The sequence below is a fragment of the Littorina saxatilis genome, linkage group LG7 (assembly GCF_037325665.1).
Source record: "Littorina saxatilis isolate snail1 linkage group LG7, US_GU_Lsax_2.0, whole genome shotgun sequence".
NCBI lineage: Eukaryota > Metazoa > Mollusca > Gastropoda > Littorinimorpha > Littorinidae > Littorina > Littorina saxatilis.
The window spans coordinates 39,530,205-39,549,692 of NC_090251.1; the positions used below are offsets into that span (position 1 = coordinate 39,530,205).

The window sequence follows — 19,488 nt, forward strand, 5'->3', positions numbered from 1 at the left end:
TCACGGCCTATTATTCCAAGTCACACGGGTATTTTGGTGGACATTTTTATCTATGCCTATACAATTTTGCCAGGAATGACCCTTTTGTCAATCGTGGGATCTTTAACGTGCACACCCCAATGTAGTGTACACTATATTCACAACAGGGACCTATCACTCTTCTTTGCATGTTTTTATGCCTACGAATTTTGAAATACTCTGCAACACATGTAACCCAAATTCAACATGTGCCCGTACAATACAGCTTCTTTTATGAAAACATTGCTTCGGCCATGTTGATTTTAATCAACCAATTTTCTTGTTTTCTTCTCTTCCTAGGTTAGGTTCTCACAATCATGCATAACATCTTTTAAGTCATCGCTGTATCTTGCCAAACTGCCCGTTGTTTTCGTGGACAGCGTCTGAGCTTTAAAATGTCCAGTAAGGGCTCCTTCTTCCTCTTTCGTCGTTTATCAAAGACATCTTAGCAAAGAACAAATATGGGTTCAGCGCTGCATTTAAAGGTACGACCATTATTGCAGCAAGAACGATCACCTCGTTGGCAACGAGCTCGGAAACGTTCCCAAATCCCATTAGGCCCAGCACCGCTATAGCAAAATGGCTTAAGATTTGTGTTACGATGATGGTGCTTACTCGACGCGTTCTAGCGACCTCAGCTCCCACGCTGCCTGTACTGTCCAAAACAGAGCAGCGACCAGACAAGAAACCCTTGTCCTAAAGCCAACGTATTGCTGATCAGTGTAAGATTTAGCACTGTTCTCACCCCGAAAGCATATCGTCCACTAGGGACATCCCCATCTGTTGCCAGTAGTTTGCGCACAGATATCGATGCCGTTCTGGCTGTAAAACTCTCAGTGTGACGTAGGTGGCAACACCGCGACGGCAACAATGAGGGGTGCCACAGCCCAGACCACGGCTGACTTAACCACAGCAGCGCGTCAATCGACCTTGATCTGTATAACTGAAGAAAAGAGGGAGACAAGTCTCTCCAACAAGAGAAAGCATGTGAGAAAAAGAGACACTTATTCGAACGACAGAAAAGACAAAAAACCATCAAAAATACAAACTGGACTGTACCTCTACATTCCTTTTCCACAGACAAATATCTCCTTGTGTATAGACAGCATCGGCCGCACCGACAATGAACAGCCTGGTGAACCCCCACTAAAAGATCCGCAACGCTAAGATAGGTCAAAACAATGTTAAGCCCAGTCGACTGTGCCGTTTTGCGCACCAAAACCCGAACCGACAGAAACAAAATTGATCTATTTCCCCAATATATCATGGCCAACAGAAACCCGGCAAAGCAGTGTCCGATGACTCTCTGATTAAAGAAGGTTTTCACGGGACGACACCTTGCTAGGGCGGATCCAGGATCTTAAGGAACTTTTTTGCATGACCCCCCGGAATTATTTTTTTCAAGGAAGCAAAATGGGATACGTTTTCAGAGGGTTCCGTCTGATAGCAACGTGAACAATGGCCGGGGGAACTTAAACCCGCCATGATGGACCACGTTAATGTCACTGAAAGACACGTTCAGAGTCTAAATGTTTGGATAGTTAAAAGTGCGAAGACGATTTCGCGAGAGGTCTATAGATCGCAGGTGAATATGTGCTGCGCAGGTGAATATGTGCTGTTCCGAGAATAATCGGCTTTTCGGCTTCGACGAGAAGGAGAGAGTTTCCAGCGAGAACAATCTCCCGCGGATTCTGCAATTTGTGCAATGTATCCATATGAAGGTAGTCACTGCGATCCAACACTCTCAGGTTGGGCAGGTCCAGGCAGCTCACTTATCGTACACGACGCTAGCCTGAGCCACGTCAGATACACGTTGGTGCTGACGTCATCCATCGTCATGCCGGACCCAAGGCAAAAATAGGCGTCAAGGGTAGCGCAGCTGAGGAAAGGAGGGGGCGGGGACAGTGTGTGTCGTCAGTGTGTGTGTGTGTGTGTGTGTGTGTGTGTGTGTGTGTGTGTGTGTGTGTGTGTGTGTGTGTGTGTCAGTGTGCGTGCGTGCGTACGTGCGTGGACGTGTGTGTGTGTGTGTGCGGTTTGACTAGCGTGGTGGGTGTGTGCGTGCGTGTGTGCGTGCGTATGTGTGTGTGTGTGTGTGAGTGTGTGTGTGTGTATGTGTGTGTGTGTGTGTGTGTGTGTGTGGGGGGGGGGGGGGGTTATGCATTTGTGGCTGTACTGTGCGTCACTATTTGGCTAATCATTTCAAAGCTGATCAGTTTTCGTAACGAGCAAGGGAGAAGACTGCATAATAACTACCACTGAAAAGAAACCTCGCTTCTCTCCCTTGCACGTTTCACTGGCAGTGGTCACTGGACCACATCACACATCCACCCCATTGAAGTCGAAAACTAAATCGGGATTTTCATTTAATGGATTTCTTAATTTGAGCATATGTTCATCGCCAAATCCAATAAAACTGTATATTTCTGGAATCAGAAAATGTAAAGGAATAGATCGAAGAGTATTGTGTGAGCCTTTGTTTAAAGATTAAATTAGGTGCAAAATCAGGCAGTTTTCTTTATTTTAAGCAAATTTTCAATCAAACACTACAAAACTGCACATTTTTAGATTAAGAGAGTAATCAAGAATTATAGCAATATACATTTTATAGATTAAATTTTACTAAAAACTTAAAAAAATGGGCAGCATTTTCATCAATATTCCTCATGGACAAATGTTTAATGCACCAAGGTGAAATGCAATAGTCCGAACTGAACCAAAGACTGCTTGGTAAAAATGTTGAAGAAATAGCTTTGAAACTACAGCTGTCACAGTGCCCCCTCAACTTTAAGTAAAACGCACAAATTTTCTCATCAAATAGCGCTATCAAAAATCGGAAGAAAAAGCACCAGTAAACGACCTCGAGAATCAATTTTCTAATTGTTCATACAGATCCATCTAGTAGTTTTTGAGATATGCTTAACACACAAACACACACACACGCACACACACACACACACACACACACACACACGCACACACACACACACACACACACACACACACACACACACACACACATATATACTCACACGTTCTCACATACACACCTCGTTAAATCATTCACTCAAGTATTAACTTAATGAAAAAAACAATAAAAACACAGTTAATTTGCTGCTAAATTGGGGAGAAAAAAACCAGGACCCCCCCCCCCCCCTCCCATGCAGGATGCTATTCCCCCCCCCCCCCATCCCCCCTACCCCCCCCCCCCCCCCCCCCGAAGTCCGGGACACCCGCCCTGTTGTGAACTGTGGTGCTTCTACTATACCCCTGCCCATTTGACCAACAAACAAATTCTTTCTTCTACAACTTAGAACATATTGTTGAAAGGGACATGACATTTTTAAAATAATTATGGTTCTTTTGTTAGTTCACAGCAGCTGCAAAGGAGGGAAATGATAGACACTTGAGCATGTTCTCAGGTTTGGAAATTAAAGTAAGGCAGAACCTGTTCAAAAGTGTGTAATTTTGACAATGAACTGTGAAAATACTATCAGTTCGTGAGGACTGTTCTTTTCGCTCCTGTAGGCTCAGCGGGTATCAAAAAACAGCAGCGACCATGGCATGGTAACATATTTACGCATGAAACAAACTGGTTAGAGATTATCAGAGGCATTCAGGGGAGACCAATCTGGCGAACAGTTCGATGTCCATCCAAAACATGTTGACCTAAGCCGAAGGAGTTAGGTCTGCAATGGTGTAAAACATTTATCACGCTGTTGTTAAGCTGATATTCAATCGAGTATGCACGGCATTTGTCGAACGAGAAGCGATTTGTTGCAATAACTCTAAGGTGCTTGCATTTTGATGGATGAAACTCACAAGAACGAACGACAGAAGCCACAAAACACCCAACCGTGTTCATTTGAACTTGAAAATGTGGTTGTGAAGCCTGCATGGAACACGTTGTGAAGTGTCACACCGGATCTGAAAGTTCCATACAACTCTTTGCTGTTTCTCGAAAAAGAATTCCACAGGCTTCTGTTTCGTCTGTATGTCTGGTGAAACTGATTTTGAGCAGTGGTCGTCTGAAATTTGTGTCGCAGTGTTCCGTCGCAGTATACTAAAACTGCTCATACGTAAGCATGCTGTTTTGTGGGTCACAAGCATCAACAATTGTGTTTTCTACTTTCCATCAATTGATCCTACTTCCATTGCTTTACGTCATTGTGCGTGCCCGTGTTATCAATTTAAAAGCATTTCTTTCTGTGGCCGTACGTGCGTGTAGGGAAATGTCCATGTATCTTTCAAAAGCATACTGTAAATTTATCTTTTGCCGGTTAGGTTTTATCTAATTAAGTCAGTTAACCTGTTGAGCAGAGTGACACAAAGAAAACAAAAACAATAAACACACAAATGCTAGTGACTGTACACAAGTGTAAAAGTCGGCCAATGAATAACTGACTTTGTTTTAATTTCTTATCAGACTTCACTATTTGCATGTGGACCTAGTTTAACCCCCCATTTCGACCCCTCATGATATTGTGTTGTTTACTTGCCTTCTACTTCTAGTAATTACACAAACATGTTTTTAACTTAGGTTAACCTATGAATCAGTATATTAGATCAGTTGCAATTGCAATTTGCATGCAACGTTAACCTCCTTCAAAATTATTAAAGTACAATATACATGTATGTATGCATACACTGATACAGTTGAACTTGTATGAAATTAACCCCTCCTTATATCATATATTAGATTGGTTTTGCTAATTTGTTTTTTAGTACAAGTAAGCACTGGATTACTATTTTGAACATCTAAAGATTTCTTTTTTTTTAACTAGACCAATTACTGTTTTTTTTTCTTTTTTTTTTTTTTACAAGTTTTAGGGGTAAACTGATCTACATTTAATGATTTATGGAACTGCAAGTAAAAACCTCCCCACCATAATGCATATTTAATTTGACATTGTTGTATCTTTGTTCTTTGCAGCATATTTGTGATGTGCATTTATCAGAGTAAAAGTCAGACTGGAGGCCGGTGTGGAAAAACGATTTCCCTCGTCTAGGGAAATCAGTGCAGCTGCTCGAGCCATGGGCACAGGAGGGGGCAGAGATGAGGCAGACAGAGTGGGGGCCCTTCCTGAAGGTGGCAGTAGCAGTAAAAAAACCAATGATTATCTCCACGAGGAACACAAAATCAATCAAAAGGTACTTATACTGTTCAAAAAAAGAAACGCATAGCTTGTAATATTTGGATAATTTAGTTATATGGCTACAAGGATATCCACCAAACTGCAGAAAATGTTTATCTGGTCGTCGACCTTTCGTCCATTGCCACAAGTGAGCTCTGCACGTGACGCATGCGTTCTCAGTGGCTACAATGTCAAAATTGCTCATTTGGCATGACCACTCGTCATGCTTCAGTGTAATCTCGTGAAACTCGGGGAATATTGAGCTCTCACCATGTCTTCCAAAACCCATAAAAGCGGATTGTTCGCCACAAAGAAATCAGACGACAATTCAGCGACGAAAGATGGCCCGATTGAGCAGAGAAGACCGCCAAATTGCATTGGGTCGTTTACAAGCAGGCCAAAGTCAAAGTGCAATCGCCAGGCACTTCCACGTGTCCCAGAGCACCATCAGTAGACTGTGGGTCAGGTTTCAAGCCACTGGCTCCGTTGCTGACTTGCCACGAGCGGGAAGACCAAGGGCGACAACTGCTGCTCACGACCGCTTCATACGGCTCCGCCACCTCCGGAATCGTTTCCTGTCGGCCTCATCTTCTGTCCAGGCTCTCCCCGGGCCACACCGATTATCGGACCAGACCGTGCGGAACCGCCTGCATGAAGCTGGTTTGAGAGCTCGCAGACCTCACAGAGGAGCTGTCCTCACCCGCCGCCATCGCCAGAACCGAGTGCAGTGGGGCAACCAGCACCTTCGCTGGACCGTCCGGAATCACTGGAGACACGTGTGGTTCAGCGACGAGTCCTACTTCCTGCTCCAGCGACATGATGGTCGGAGGAGGGTCTACCGGAGAGTAAACGAACGTTACGCGCCCAACTGTGTGGATGAGGCACCCGTTCATGGTGGTGGAGGCGTCATGGTGTGGGGGGGCGATCAATACCGCTGGAAGGAGCACCCTGGTGCACGTCCAAGGGCGCATAACTGCCCAGCGATACGTGGAGGAAATTCTGCGCCCACACGCCCTTCCTCTTCTGGCTGACCAGGATGCCATATTCCAGCAGGACAACGCTCGCCCGCACACAGCACGACTCACCACCCAGTTCCTCACCGACCACCATGTCCAGGTGCTTCCCTGGCCATCCATGTCGCCAGACATGAACCCGATAGAACACCTCTGGGATGAATTGGACAGACGTGTGCGCAGGCGAGAAGAAGCGCCGGCAAATCACCGCGATCTATTGCAGGCACTTCAGGAGGAGTGGGACACCATCCCACAGCAAGATATCCGGCATCTGATCCAGTCCATGCCCAGAAGGTGCCGGGCAGTTGTTGCTGCTCAAGGCAGTCACACCCCCTACTGACTTGACAGCCTCGGCACCCAATCGTATTGATTGACTGATTGATTTGAAGATGCAAATGAACTGTGTGTGCATTCAACTGTGTCCATACCAAATTTCAAACAAATAATCTAAATATTGGATTTTCTGTTAATTTTTTCGACAAATAAAACAAATTTGGCAAGTAGCAACTATGCGTTTCTTTTTTTGAACAGTATATTAACACATTAACTTTAAGCATGTAGTCATCTTTGAAGATTGTACTTACTTAATTACTGCTCGTTATGCTGGTTGGCAGCAACGAATTCGAAGGACCTAAATCACCCCTGTCTGTTCTGGGCCAGTCTCTGGATTGTAACCCACGTGGTTCAGTTTGAACATTTTTAGAAGTATTTTAAGATTATATCTGAGAAATAAGAGGTTAGACGTAAATGTTTGATCTGTATTTAATTATGATTCTAAGTAATAATAGATTTGTGTTATTCTGCTTTTTGTGACTGAAGTAAAAGTACCCACGTTTCATGTTACTAAAGCTTCGGTAATCAGTACAGAAAATATTTGCTGTGTGTGTGATTTCCCCTGACTAATTAGCATGGAGCCTTGTTCTGTGATTTCACATGGTTGCATTCAGATCCAGACAAGACATCTCTTATTAGGCAAAAAAAAAAAGTCTGTTTACGGTATCCCGACCAACCCTATTTTTTCGCGCGACCCTAGACTTTTTTTTGGCATTGGGGGGGGAGTCTTTGTTTTTTGGCAAAATAACTGAAAAATATGTTTTTTGGGAAGAAAAAAAAAATCCCGACCTACCGACCCTATTTCTTTGGCCTATGTTACCGTAAACAAGACTCTTTTTTTTGTTGGCCTTAATAATATGCTGTCAGTTGATATATATATTACTATTACAACTCGCATGCCAGTTTTAGTTTTAGTTATCCTCATATAGTCCAGCAAAATTAAATTGATTGACCTCATGCATACTCACTGGCTGTTTCTTGGCATTATTTTCAGGTTCCAACCCACAATAAAATCCTGACGTCGTTAGTGGCAGGTGCACTAGCAGGGGCCACCGCAAAAACTGTTATAGCACCGTTAGATCGAACCAAGATCAACTTCCAGAGTAAGCTTTTGAATAAATCCTTTCCATGGTACATAGTCGGCCAACATGGAATTGAAGAGTACCTCAGCTGTTTTATGTCATAGAATCCACTGCAAGTGTATCTTTCGTGATTGTGTGATGCCAAATTTTGATCTGAATTCCACAGTAGGTTACAGTGTCTCTTATTCTTAAGATTGTGTGATGATCATTTTTGATCTGAATTCCACTGTAGGTGTTTCTCTAAAGATTGTGTGATGATCATTTTTGATCTGAATTCCACTATAGGCGTTTCTCTAAAGATTTTGTGATGCTACTTGTTGGTCTGAATTCCATTGTAGTGGTGTCTCTTAAGATTTTGTGATGATCATTTTTGGTCTGAATTCCACTGTAGGTGTGTCTCTGAAGACTAAGTAATGCTAATTGTTTGTCTGAATTTCACTGTAGGTGTGTCTATCATGAAATGCAAATTGCTGGCGTCTGATTGCTGGTGTCTGTTTTTTCCCCAGTTGCCAACAAGCCCTTCTCCTTCAGGTCGGCCCTCAGGTTCCTGTACAAGTCACTGCGAACAGAAGGATTCTTTGCCCTATGGAGGGGAAACTCCGCCACCATGGCGCGTATCGTGCCCTATGCTGCCATACAGTATGCTGCTCACGAGCAGTACAAAATTCTGCTAAATCCCAGTAAAACGATACGGCAAGTCTTTGTGTGGTTATGTAGTTTGTCTGTTTTTGTGTTGTTTTGTTGTTGTTCTGTCGTTTTGTTGTTGTTCAATTGTTTTGTTTGTCATTGAACCTGTTAGTGTGCGTGTGTGTTTTCTTTTCATATCTTCTTCTTCAGCGTTCCAGAAATTCTGGTGACGTGTGAGCTCGTTTGCCCATTTGGGTTCCCCACACTATACTCTGAGAGCATAGTCAGCTTCACTTCGCTTTTGTTGGGTAGGCAATGCTGGGTATTTTTGTGTTTCCATAACCCACCGAACTCCGACATGGATTACAGGATCTTTTCCGTGCGCACTTGGTCTTGTGCTTGTGTGTACACATGAAGGGGGTTAAGTCACTAGCAGGTGTGCACATAAGTTGACCTGGGAGATCGGAAAAATCTCTACTCTTACCCACCAGGCGGCAGCGACCGGGATTCGAACTCACGACCTCCCGATTAGGAGGCTGACGTCTTACCACTGCGCCACTTCGCCCGTCCCTTTTCACATCAGATTTAATACTTAAAAAAACAAATAACGCACACACACACAAAGCCACACACATGCGTGCACATCCACAAGCTGATGAGAGACATACTTCACAATGTACACACACCACCAGTGCACACACATGTATACACGCACACATACATACACGTACACACCCAGACACATGTATACACGTACACACACACACACATACGTACACACACACACCTCTGCAGAACTCTGCTTCTGTCTTCCAGCTTTGTTCACAATGTTCATGCAGCAGGTTATAACTAACAGTTTTATCTGTTTGCAGACACTTACCACCTGCCCGACGCTTCCTGGCAGGATCGTTGGCTGGCGTAACATCTGTGGCCTGTACCTATCCGCTCGACCTAGTACGAGCCAGAATGGCAGTCACAGCAAAAGACATGTGAGCATACTGGCGTTATTGTTGTTGTTACAGTCAAACATGTCTATAACGACCACCCAATGGATGTGGCCGTTATAGATGGGTGGTTGCTATGGAAAGGTAAACAAATCTTGTTGTGGATCGTTGTGGGTAGGTGGCTGTTATTGAGAGCTAGGCGCTAGGGCATGTTCAACTGTATCGCTTAATCCTCCATTTTTACTGTTCTTATCAATGATCACACTTTTTGGTTTATCAACCTGTATAACCTCAAATCTCAAATGTATTTAGAATAATTCCAACAAAATCTGTCACTTTAGTTTAGCATACATGGCACCTGGTCAAAATAAGATTTAGCAACGCAGCAGTAGCTTCCATTTGGATATTAAAAACTGTCGGATGCAATCAAGACTGGTACAACTGACCTGTTGGTGATTTTTTCCCGGTATTTTTACATAAAGATCAGCGACATTTCGTGAATTTTTTGTTTCCGTGAAGACTGTCGCATTTAACTTTGGGATTGTAGAGGAGTGTAGAATGGTTTCTTTTTGAAACTTACTACTAACCTATGGTACCGGTGTGATCTTCCTTTGCTTGGGTAAATCTGTAAGTTCTTGTGACAGGCTTGTGGCAGTGATATTGTGTACAACTACAAGTGCTTTTGGTGTGAAATGAAAAACCTTTCTGCTATATCCATTGACTCCCCATATTCCTTAGACACAGTCTAACCATTTTGCCTACATAGTTTTTTGGTTATGATAGCATCGATGAGTTCTAGCTTGCATTGAATCAAACCTTTGTCAGCCCTGAGAAGCAGACATCAGTGAACAGATATGGGATGGTTGTGTCCCTTGATTTAAGCAAAATTAATTACAACGCATTTAATGATTTATTCTCAATTTCATTTTTGTAGCTATACCACATCTTTAAATTGTTTGATGATGATGATGATGATGATGATGCATTTATTCTGACAATTTCATTTGTGTACAGGTACCATAACATCTTTGAAGTATTCGCCAAGATATATCGCGAGGAGGGTTTGCGGACGCTGTTCAAAGGCTTCACCCCAACCATCTTAGGCTCCATCCCTTACTCAGGAACCAGCTTTTTTACTTATGAAACACTCAAGAAAGTTCACGGAGGTAAACCTTAAATGAAACACTGAATGACTCTCGCATGCACTTTCATATGCGCACTCATAGCAGCACTGCCTATGAATCACTAAAGAACAGGCATGGGAATTGAAAATTGTAAAAAAGGCGGAAAATTTATAACTGAAGACGCGAAGCGTCAAGTCGACGGCGCGAAGCGCCTAGCCTTACTAGGGGGGTCCGGGGGCATGCCCCCCCGGAAATTTTTTTTCTCCAAAGAACCCAGATGGTGCAATCTGGTGTCATCTGAGCTCCAAGTTTGCCATTAAATTCTGTTTTTAGAATCAGAGTTTTTAGTACAAAAATGTACCAAATTTTGCTTACATGTATTATATATGGTTTAAATTTGTAAAAAAATTTATCTGTTGAGACAAACAGGAAAATGTAACTTGTAACACAATCTGTGCAATCTGGTTTACTTTCAAACATAATAGTTCAATAACTGAGGCGGGCGGTAGCAGTGCGTGAACAAAGTACGGAAAGTTTTCGCGGGCTTTTGCGCAAAGGCCAAAGTAACCGGTGCTTTTTTTGTGTGCCTCCCCCCTTTATTTTTTCGGCGGACACTTTTGCATTTTCGGCGGAACAAAAAAAAAAATTCGGCGGAAATCCGCCATTCGGCGGACAATTCCCATGCCTGAAAGAAACTTTTAGGCAAAGTAAAATGAAACGCATCAGGACAAGTTGCATTGAATTACTAATCCTGAATTTGTTGACAAAGAATGCATGAACAAGATAACAATAAAAATGTACTCACCAGAAAACAGCAACATTTTATTTTATTTTATTATTTTAACCGCATTAAACAGAATGCATGGTTAAACAGCTAGAAAGTGTTACTTCTGTAGCCGTGTGTAGACTGCACAGCCGTAAATTGTTTTGTTTTCCTCTTTCACACCCTGCCCCAGATTATCTCCCTTGAGTCACTGATACCTATGTCTTTGACCCTGTCGTTGTTCCTGTGTGCTGAAGGATGTGTCTTAATTAGCTAATTGTTTTAAGAATCCACTCACTGACAAGGTGGTGGGTTGTTGTTTTTGTCGCAAGTCTCCCCTGTGATTTTGTAATGTGAAGATGGTGTGACAGTCTGTCGTGCAGGGATTTTGCTAGTTTTGTAATGCATACGCAAAGGATGAGAAAAATACTCATCTCAAAAGAATTCATAGAAGAGTTGAATGCCAGGAGTTCACAGCGGAAAGGAAAACAATATCGTCGCTGTAATTCACAAACCTCTTATCTCAATATTTTAGGTTTAGGAACCAAAAGAATAGTAAGCTCCCTTATTATGTTGCCCATGTGGTTGTAAAAGCTCGTACATACATGTAGCTCCAACTGCTTTGTAAAGTGAAGAGTTCTTGAGAAGAAAACTCATATCTTCATTTTTTTAAGTGGGCGGCAAAAAACCCCACTGAAGTTAAACTTACGAGGTTTTCGTGCCACACTCTGACGGAAACGATGTCATAATATGAAAGATTCCTGCTGTCGTATTTTTAGCTTGCATAAAACAGGGATCGCGTTTACGCACGATTTTTGCGTATTTGACGCATTTTAAAAGTCGCTGACGCGTTTTTTTCGCCGCGCCGCGTAAGCCATACGCAAAAATATTGTAACTTTTTCTTGTCTTCACGCAGCGCTTTTGCTCTGACTTAATAATCACCCGATCCTGAAACTGACTATAGGGCTCGAGAAGTGATGACACACATGAAATCTGCGCGTCAAAACTAAAGTCCGTTTCTTTTTGCATCGAAGTATCGCAAACGAACGTAACGAGGGTATTACCAGATAATGTCTTGTCGGATAATGAAACAGACATTAGCTGCTCTCCCATCTCGCGCTTCCAAAAGGCGGAAAGTGTGTCTAGTTGTATTAGAGCGGGAAACAAACTCGCAAGGCCCGAAGGTTGGAGACAGCAGGGGTGTTATTCGACAGGCGTGCGCGGAGTTCGACAGGAAAACCTGCCGTATTTAGGTAAGGAGTGTCTTTAAGTCTTTCGTGCGTGTTTTGTTTGTGTCTGTACGTGTTTTCGTAGTACGCAAAAATATTGGTCCGTGACGCGTTTTTTTTGTTTCGTTGCGTATGACTTACGCGTTTTTTAAAAAGCTAGCGCGATCCCTGGTAAAAGAACCTCGTATACCACTTCTGGATGACTCCTTTGGGATAAAAAGCTCTGATATCTCAGTATTTTCTCAATTGAATGGAATATCATTAATAACTGACATTAACACACTGTTTTAAAGAAAATATTGCCCCTGGAGCAAATTTTTGATTAGTGCTTTTGTGAACAAGAAACAATTGACAAGTGGCTCTATCCCATCTCCCCCCTTTCCCCGTCGCGATATAACCTTCGTGGTTGAAAACGACGTTAAACACCAAATAAATAAAGAAAGAAAGAAAATATTAACCTATGAATAGAAGTTATATTTGAAGCAGTAGTTTTGCATAAGTTTTTTTCAAAACAGCAAAAATTGAGATACGAGGTTTGTGAATTACAGCGACGATATATCAACTGCAAAATAGTTTTAAAAAATAACACATTTGGTGCATTTTGTGTGTGCAGAGAAATTCCATGGTCGTGAGCCGTATCCTATTGAACGCCTTGTGTTCGGGGCTTGTGCAGGCGCCTTAGGACAAACAACATCCTACCCTCTGGACATTGTGCGACGACGCATGCAGACTGCTGGTAAGTGAATGAAATGGTACAGTGGAACCTCCTTAAGGACCTCTACAAATCTGAGGACTGAGTCATCATTTACAGAGGTTATGAACAGAAACTCTGAAAAAGCAAATCCCACCCTGTACACACATGGCCTGGCTTCTGTGAAAGTATAGAATAATTGATTGCTTATTTTGTGTGTTTACCAACTTTATGTACCATTTTCATGCTCACAATACATTGTATTCGGATGCACATTTATGAAGAATACATAAAAGCTCTTGGTTGTGGCATCAAAAGCAAAGAAATTATGGGGAAGTTACTGGTAGTGTGGGTGCATTCATCACCCAAAACCATCGATGAAGGTTAAGACCCTTCTACAAGTATAATAATATATATTGATGTACATTAATAGAACAAGCACACGTTCCTTTCCTTTGTAATAATATGTTATTTGTGGGGGGGGGGGGGGGGGGGGGGGAGAAAAAGAAAAAAAAGACCCTTCTAAATGTGACCCTCCACCACGAAATGAGTCGCATGTCACCTCGCGCGGTTCTGCGCTAGGCTTAATATAAATACGGGGAGTGTCTGGTAACAGTGTGAGGCAGGGCCTCACATCCATGAGAGGTAGCATAGGACAAATGTCCTGGCCAATGTAAAAGTGATAGGACATTTGTCCTGAACAAAAACAAATCAATAGGACATTTTTTTCCCGTAACAAAACGTCACAATTAAACTTGACTAGTTTCTTGGCACGAGGGTAAAAGAACAAAAAATACTTTTTTTTGCAAAAAGTGAGCAGCTTTGACTGTCACAGCTGCCCCCTTTTCTTGTTTTGTCAGCTGTCCGGTTTCAACTATCTCCTTGTGTCTCTGGAGAGATGGCACTTGCACACTAACAGCATGGTCTTTGGTTTCTTGATGATCGGCAAGGGCCGATTTGCTAAAGTTCGAACAGCCAACGGTAAAAGTGTTGGACTTCCCTGTGTGCTGACATGAGGTGCAAAACATAAGTTTCCTCTCTGGGTCATGCGACACACACGGGAATGATGTCGCCCAGCTTGAGACGAAGTTACGCGTGGGGGTGAGGGAGGGGGTAGTGTCTTTCTTCGGCTCCGATGTTTGACTATCGCGATCGACATTCTCACCTGGGCGATCGGGCTCTAACTGCTCTGGGGCTGGAGGAAGCTCAGTTTCCGTGCTACTGACAGATGATGAGGGAAGGGACTTGAAGTGTAATTTCTTCTGTCCCTTTTCTGGGATCAGTTTTCGTTTAGGCGGCATGTTTGTTATTTTCAGGGAAAGCGCGAAGGGAGGCAACTCTCAACTGGCTTCGAGCATTCCGAGTTGCGAGCCTTGGAAACTCTTTGGTACAAGAGGCACAAAGTGTCTAATTTCGTCTGCTGCACATTGCTTCGCAATACATCGATAAAATAGCATTCAAACTACTGTAAATTGAGAAGTACTGACGATGTCCGGATCAAATGATAGAATAATCGGACATTGACCACTTTGTGACAAAAACAATAGGACATTTGTCCTCCTGCATGAAAAATGTATAGGACATTTGAAAAAAATATCCTCATATGTCCGATGTCCGACGTGGATGTGAGGCCCTGGTGAGGGTCACCTTAGTCACAGGCATATAACTCAAACAGTTTTCACTCTTTTCTAAAACGGTTTTCACCACTGGATAGAGCATAAAAAACTCTTTAGGAAAATGTAAAAATATGAAAATTATGCAAAGGTGACATGCAACTCATTCCGTTGTGGAGGGTCACAAATCTGATTTTTGACTCACATGCGAAGCAAAAGTGAGTCTATGTACTCACCCGAGTCGTCCGTCCGTCCGTCCGTCCAGTCTCGGACGGACACGGGTCAACTGTATGTGCAGACTCAGAGACGGTATCCATGTTCCACCCTCGTGTCACCACTGTGGCATGTAAACGACCTGGGTTATTCTGCCATAAGTGCAGGTGGCTGATTACACCTAAACATGCATACACCTGGGTAGCGCGACTCTGTTGCTGCTACTTTTTCACTGGGACGAAGTGACCCGAAATTCCCAGCAATGGGACAATATACCAAAAAAAATTAAATCTGATTATCAGATTTTTTATCTATAACCTTTGAAAATTTATCTCCATTTTAAGACACGATTTATGTGGTCGAAAAAGGGGCGGGGGTACCACTATACTCATTCTGAAATACTTTAATATTTGACATGCACACAGGTGTGACAGGCCACGCCCTGGACTACACAACCATCCTGGGCACGGCGCGACAGATCGTGGCGGAAGAAGGCGTCATTCAGGGCCTGTACAAAGGCCTTAGCATGAACTGGATCAAGGGACCCATTGCAGTCGGGGTCAGTTTCATGACCTTCGACCTCACCCAGCGCTGGCTTCGTCGCCTGGCAGTCTTTCACGAAGAGGGAGACTGAGAAGGGGCAATAGCTTAGAAGTTAGCGTTCAGCTTGTGATAATGTATGTATGTGTGCTGAGTTTTGGGTGTGATTTTTTCTCTCTCTGAGCATTGTTTCGATGGGTAGTAGTTTGAGTGCCTGCCAAGCACCGAATGTACGGATGAGACTATATATGGTGATATTCTGCGAAGTGGTCTTTTGTGAGTTTGTTTCTCGTTTGAGATTCTGCTAAATGTTCAGTGTGTGGTTTGAATACAGTGGTGATGAAAGGACGCCCTTGGGACCAGCTAAAAGTGTCCCTACATTGCAGGTGGCCTGTCATGACAGGTATATTTTGGTACAGATAATAGACCGAGGAACCCCAGGATGTGTCCTTTCAAGGGAGGTGTCCTCTCATCGGAGGGGCCACACATGGCAGGTACCACTGTAGAATAAAACCCGAGTGGCTGAATGAAACAGTGGTGAAACTTCTGTCTGTAGTCGTTGACTCTCACATGAATGTGGCATTATGAACATAATATGACCGACTCATGGCCGTTGGCAATTGCCTGAAATGTGAAGTTATTACCTTGAAAGGTACACTCAAGAAAAGAAGCATACGATATTCCACAGCTACCTCACATTGCCTTGTCAGCAAGTTTTCCCCCCTAAGTGTATGGGTGACTTGTAGAGTATTGCAACTGTGTAACTCTCTAGCATAACAAAGGCGGTGTCAGTATTGCAACTGTATAACTCTCTAGCATAACAAAAGCTGTGTCGGATGTTATACATCCTCAGCAAATTAATCCAACTTTTTCTACAACAGTATTACTCTGTAACCTTTCTCTGCATACAATGAAATTGGGGGGTCTTAACAGGGGGGTTCCAGTGTATCTCTAAAGGGGTAGGCAGAAAGTGCACACAGGATTCTTATTTAAGGGGATGGGGAGGTGGTGTTTGGAACATTTCGAGACATACTTAAACTGAAGTAAACAAAATATATGTGAAACTGAAAGGGGGACTATACTACACTGTCACCCTGTTACACTAAAGATACCATTTCACGTTATTGTGTCTGAGCAGTTTGGAGTGCAAATTAGTCTTCATTTTATAGCTTAATTTATAGAAATAATAGTGAATTAATTGATAATAGAACATTTATAAGGGTAGTGTACGTTGTGGTTAATATGTCAACAGTGTGCGTACATGCATAATATTTTAAACATTAGTGAAAATGAAATGTTAACGATTATTTAATGAATTTTGTGCATGTCCAATAAGTTTGGTTGGCAATAAACAGAAAAGACTATACATGTATATGCATCCGGAGACTGTTTTTTCCTGTTGAAATGTGAGATATACTCTTGACAGTTGTTGTCATTTTCATAACACTGTCTTATTCAGTTGGTATTAATTAGACCTTCACCATACTCTTACACATGAAGAATATATTCAATTTTGTGTTATCATCCGTAAGTCCTACCCCTCTCCTTTCCACCCCAACCATCCCCTTCTTGATATTATAACCTTTGCAAATGAAAACATCTTGGTTAGTAGCGTAACAAAATGAGGCAGAGCGTTAAATACAAGAGCTCAAAAACAAAAGGACATAAGCGCTCTGAATACAGACAACAATAAGAGTGTGTGAGAGTTATATGCAGAACTAATGTCCTGGCATCTCAGGATGAGAATTGTATGTTTCTTAAAATCAGGCATGGGAAATGACAAAATTAAAAAAGGCTAAACATTTTTAAGTAATATCAAAGTCGACAGTGCGACCTAAAAAAATAGTCTCCAAAGAACTCAAATTGTGCAATTTGGTGTCATCTGAGCTCCAAGTTTGCCATTAAGTTCAGTTTTCAGAACCATTTTTGCCTCCCCCATTTATTTTTTCGGCGGACACTTTTGCTTTTTTGGCGGAACAAAACAAAATTTCGGCGGAAATTTGCCTTTCGGCGGACAATTACCATACCTGTAAAATGCTGGTTATTTTCTCAGGTGGGGGGGGGGGGGGGGGGGGGGGGGGGGGGAGCCGGTATATATGTCCATTAGTGAAACCTCACAGGACTAAGTGATGTTACCTCACCATATCGCACCATACTATGCCAGTATAAACACATACACTATGCCAGTGTAAAGACATACACTATGCCAGTATAAACACATACACTATGCCATTGTAAAGACATAGCAGCATAACACCTAGCCTGCCCTTGTGCTAACTACGACAGCAGTGAAAGGAGCATATCATTTAAAGAACCCGTATTCTGCTCATCGCACTAACCAGTTGAGGGGCCATAAGTATTGCACCAGCTCTTGAGAAGAAAGTCTTTAAGTTTGCTTTGCTAATGACCAGCCTGAGAAGCTTGAAGTCAAGGCTACCATGCCTTGTGTCTCAGAAAGCAAGGGAGGTCACTGTTACAACCTTCACAGTTGCCTTTGAAGTTTCCAAAGGACACACACATGCATTATATGGTTTAAAATTTGCAGCAGACGCTGATCAAAGTATAAGCCTGTAGGTGTTCACACACTCATATCTCGAAATACGTGCAGGGCAATTTGAGACTTTTTGGTTTGATGTTTTTTTTAGTCAGAAATGTGTTGATTATTCTGTTTCTTTCCTTTTTTTGATCCTTTCATATTGGTGTGAATTGCCATTTGAAATCCATATTCACAACTTTACAAGTATTATCAGGTGTTTGAAATGCAGCAACTACTTAAAATGAGTGCATGGTGTCAGTGGATTCGTTCCCCTGAATCTTATCATCTTCAAATACCTTTTGCTTTGATTTAATCAGTACTGAAATGTTCTCTCCACAAAATATCCACGTTCCAAAGTGTTAGCATGGCACTGTGCGTTTCACAGCTGTAAAGTTTTCACTTCAAACTTTCATATGCATTCATGAGATGACAGACTAAAAGTTGTTTGTGTTTTGTGTGGGATCTTAAATGTGGTCAAGTGAAAACTACAGTTTGTGATCATAATAACAATAACAAATCAGTAACAATTCCATAATGTAAAGTTAAAGGTCCTTGTCTACATTTTTATACCGAAATCGCCATTTGACCATTAAAATGCAGAGTCTATTATCTACAAATATCAACAATACACCCCCTTTCGATCAGGAAAGACGAAGCCAGTGTAGCCGTTTGAAAATTCATTGTAGTATTCCAGCGTAGTACTCATAGTAGGATATCCTTATTTGGAAAATGCCAAGCGCAAAACTCCTCAAATCCTGTGCATTTCATGCGTTTAAAAAAAAGCGTGGACAGCGCTCCAGTGTCAAACTGTTGCTGCACTTGTTTGGGCGTGGCTATAAGCACAGTGACATGAATTTGATTGGTCAGTATTTTTAGGCAAAGCACATGTTCTCAGCAAACAGAAAACAAAATATTGGAAGCGTGAGTCACGCTACCCAAAAATAAAATCTTTTTTTACATATTTTTTTTTTCTATAACTTTTTTCCCCATGGTTCATTCATCATTTGACATAATTTTGTATCGAAATCTAACCATAAGATTATTGAAAAAAAAGCAAAAATGTAGACGACCACCTTCAAGTAATGGCATAAAATATGTGTTAATCTGACGAAACAGATAATTATTGTGTCCATATTTTGGAAAACTTGCAGAAAACTTAATGCCTTATGTTGAAGAATTAAATCACTTGTAGTGAGTGCGCATCCCATGTTGCATTGGTGCTGATTTTGATGTGGTAGGATTGCATTTTTGGCTCACGTAAGTGTAGCCTATGCGGTGCTAACTTTTGTCTGTCTGTGCGTGCGTGCGTATGTATGTATGTGGTAGAAACTTTAACATTTGAAGACGTCATATTACATTGACGTCACATTATGACGTAAAAGGGTTAGACGTCACGCGAAGGAATTACTGAAAGTCTCGGTCTTTGATATTTTGAGCTGGCCGAGACTAGTTGGCAGTCGTGTCCCTGCAAGTTGCAGACAGACAGATCTAGATCTAGTGTCTCGCTTTCTTGCACAGTTTCACCTATGCTCTTTCTGTGTGTGTGTGTGTGTGTGTGTGTGTGTGACGGAGTGATTGAGTTTGTGTTACTGTTTGTCGATTTCTTACGTGAGCCTTGAAGGCTTCGCCT

The 19,488-nt window shown here is 42.3% G+C and overlaps 1 protein-coding gene across 1 annotated transcript; it reads left to right on the top strand.

Moving 5' to 3' along the window:
* Positions 1-3,645: 3,645 nt before the first annotated feature.
* Positions 3,646-16,688, top strand: LOC138971436 (mitochondrial coenzyme A transporter SLC25A42-like). Its single transcript, XM_070344166.1, has 8 exons — positions 3,646-4,094; positions 4,949-5,166; positions 7,491-7,599; positions 8,085-8,271; positions 9,078-9,194; positions 10,164-10,315; positions 12,879-13,001; positions 15,208-16,688. Exons 2-8 carry the CDS (start codon positions 5,050-5,052, stop codon positions 15,414-15,416), a joined length of 1,014 nt encoding a protein of 337 aa, XP_070200267.1. The 5' UTR covers positions 3,646-4,094; positions 4,949-5,049; the 3' UTR covers positions 15,417-16,688.
* Positions 16,689-19,488: the final 2,800 nt, after the last annotated feature.

Coding starts and splice junctions, on each gene's coding strand:
- LOC138971436 (XM_070344166.1), top strand. CDS start 5,050: ATGGGCACAGGAGGGGGCAGAGATGAGGCAGACAGAGTGGGGGCCCTT. Junction 5,167..7,490: donor AACACAAAATCAATCAAAAG/GTACTTATACTG, acceptor CATTATTTTCAG/GTTCCAACCCACAATAAAAT. Junction 9,195..10,163: donor GCAGTCACAGCAAAAGACAT/GTGAGCATACTG, acceptor ATTTGTGTACAG/GTACCATAACATCTTTGAAG.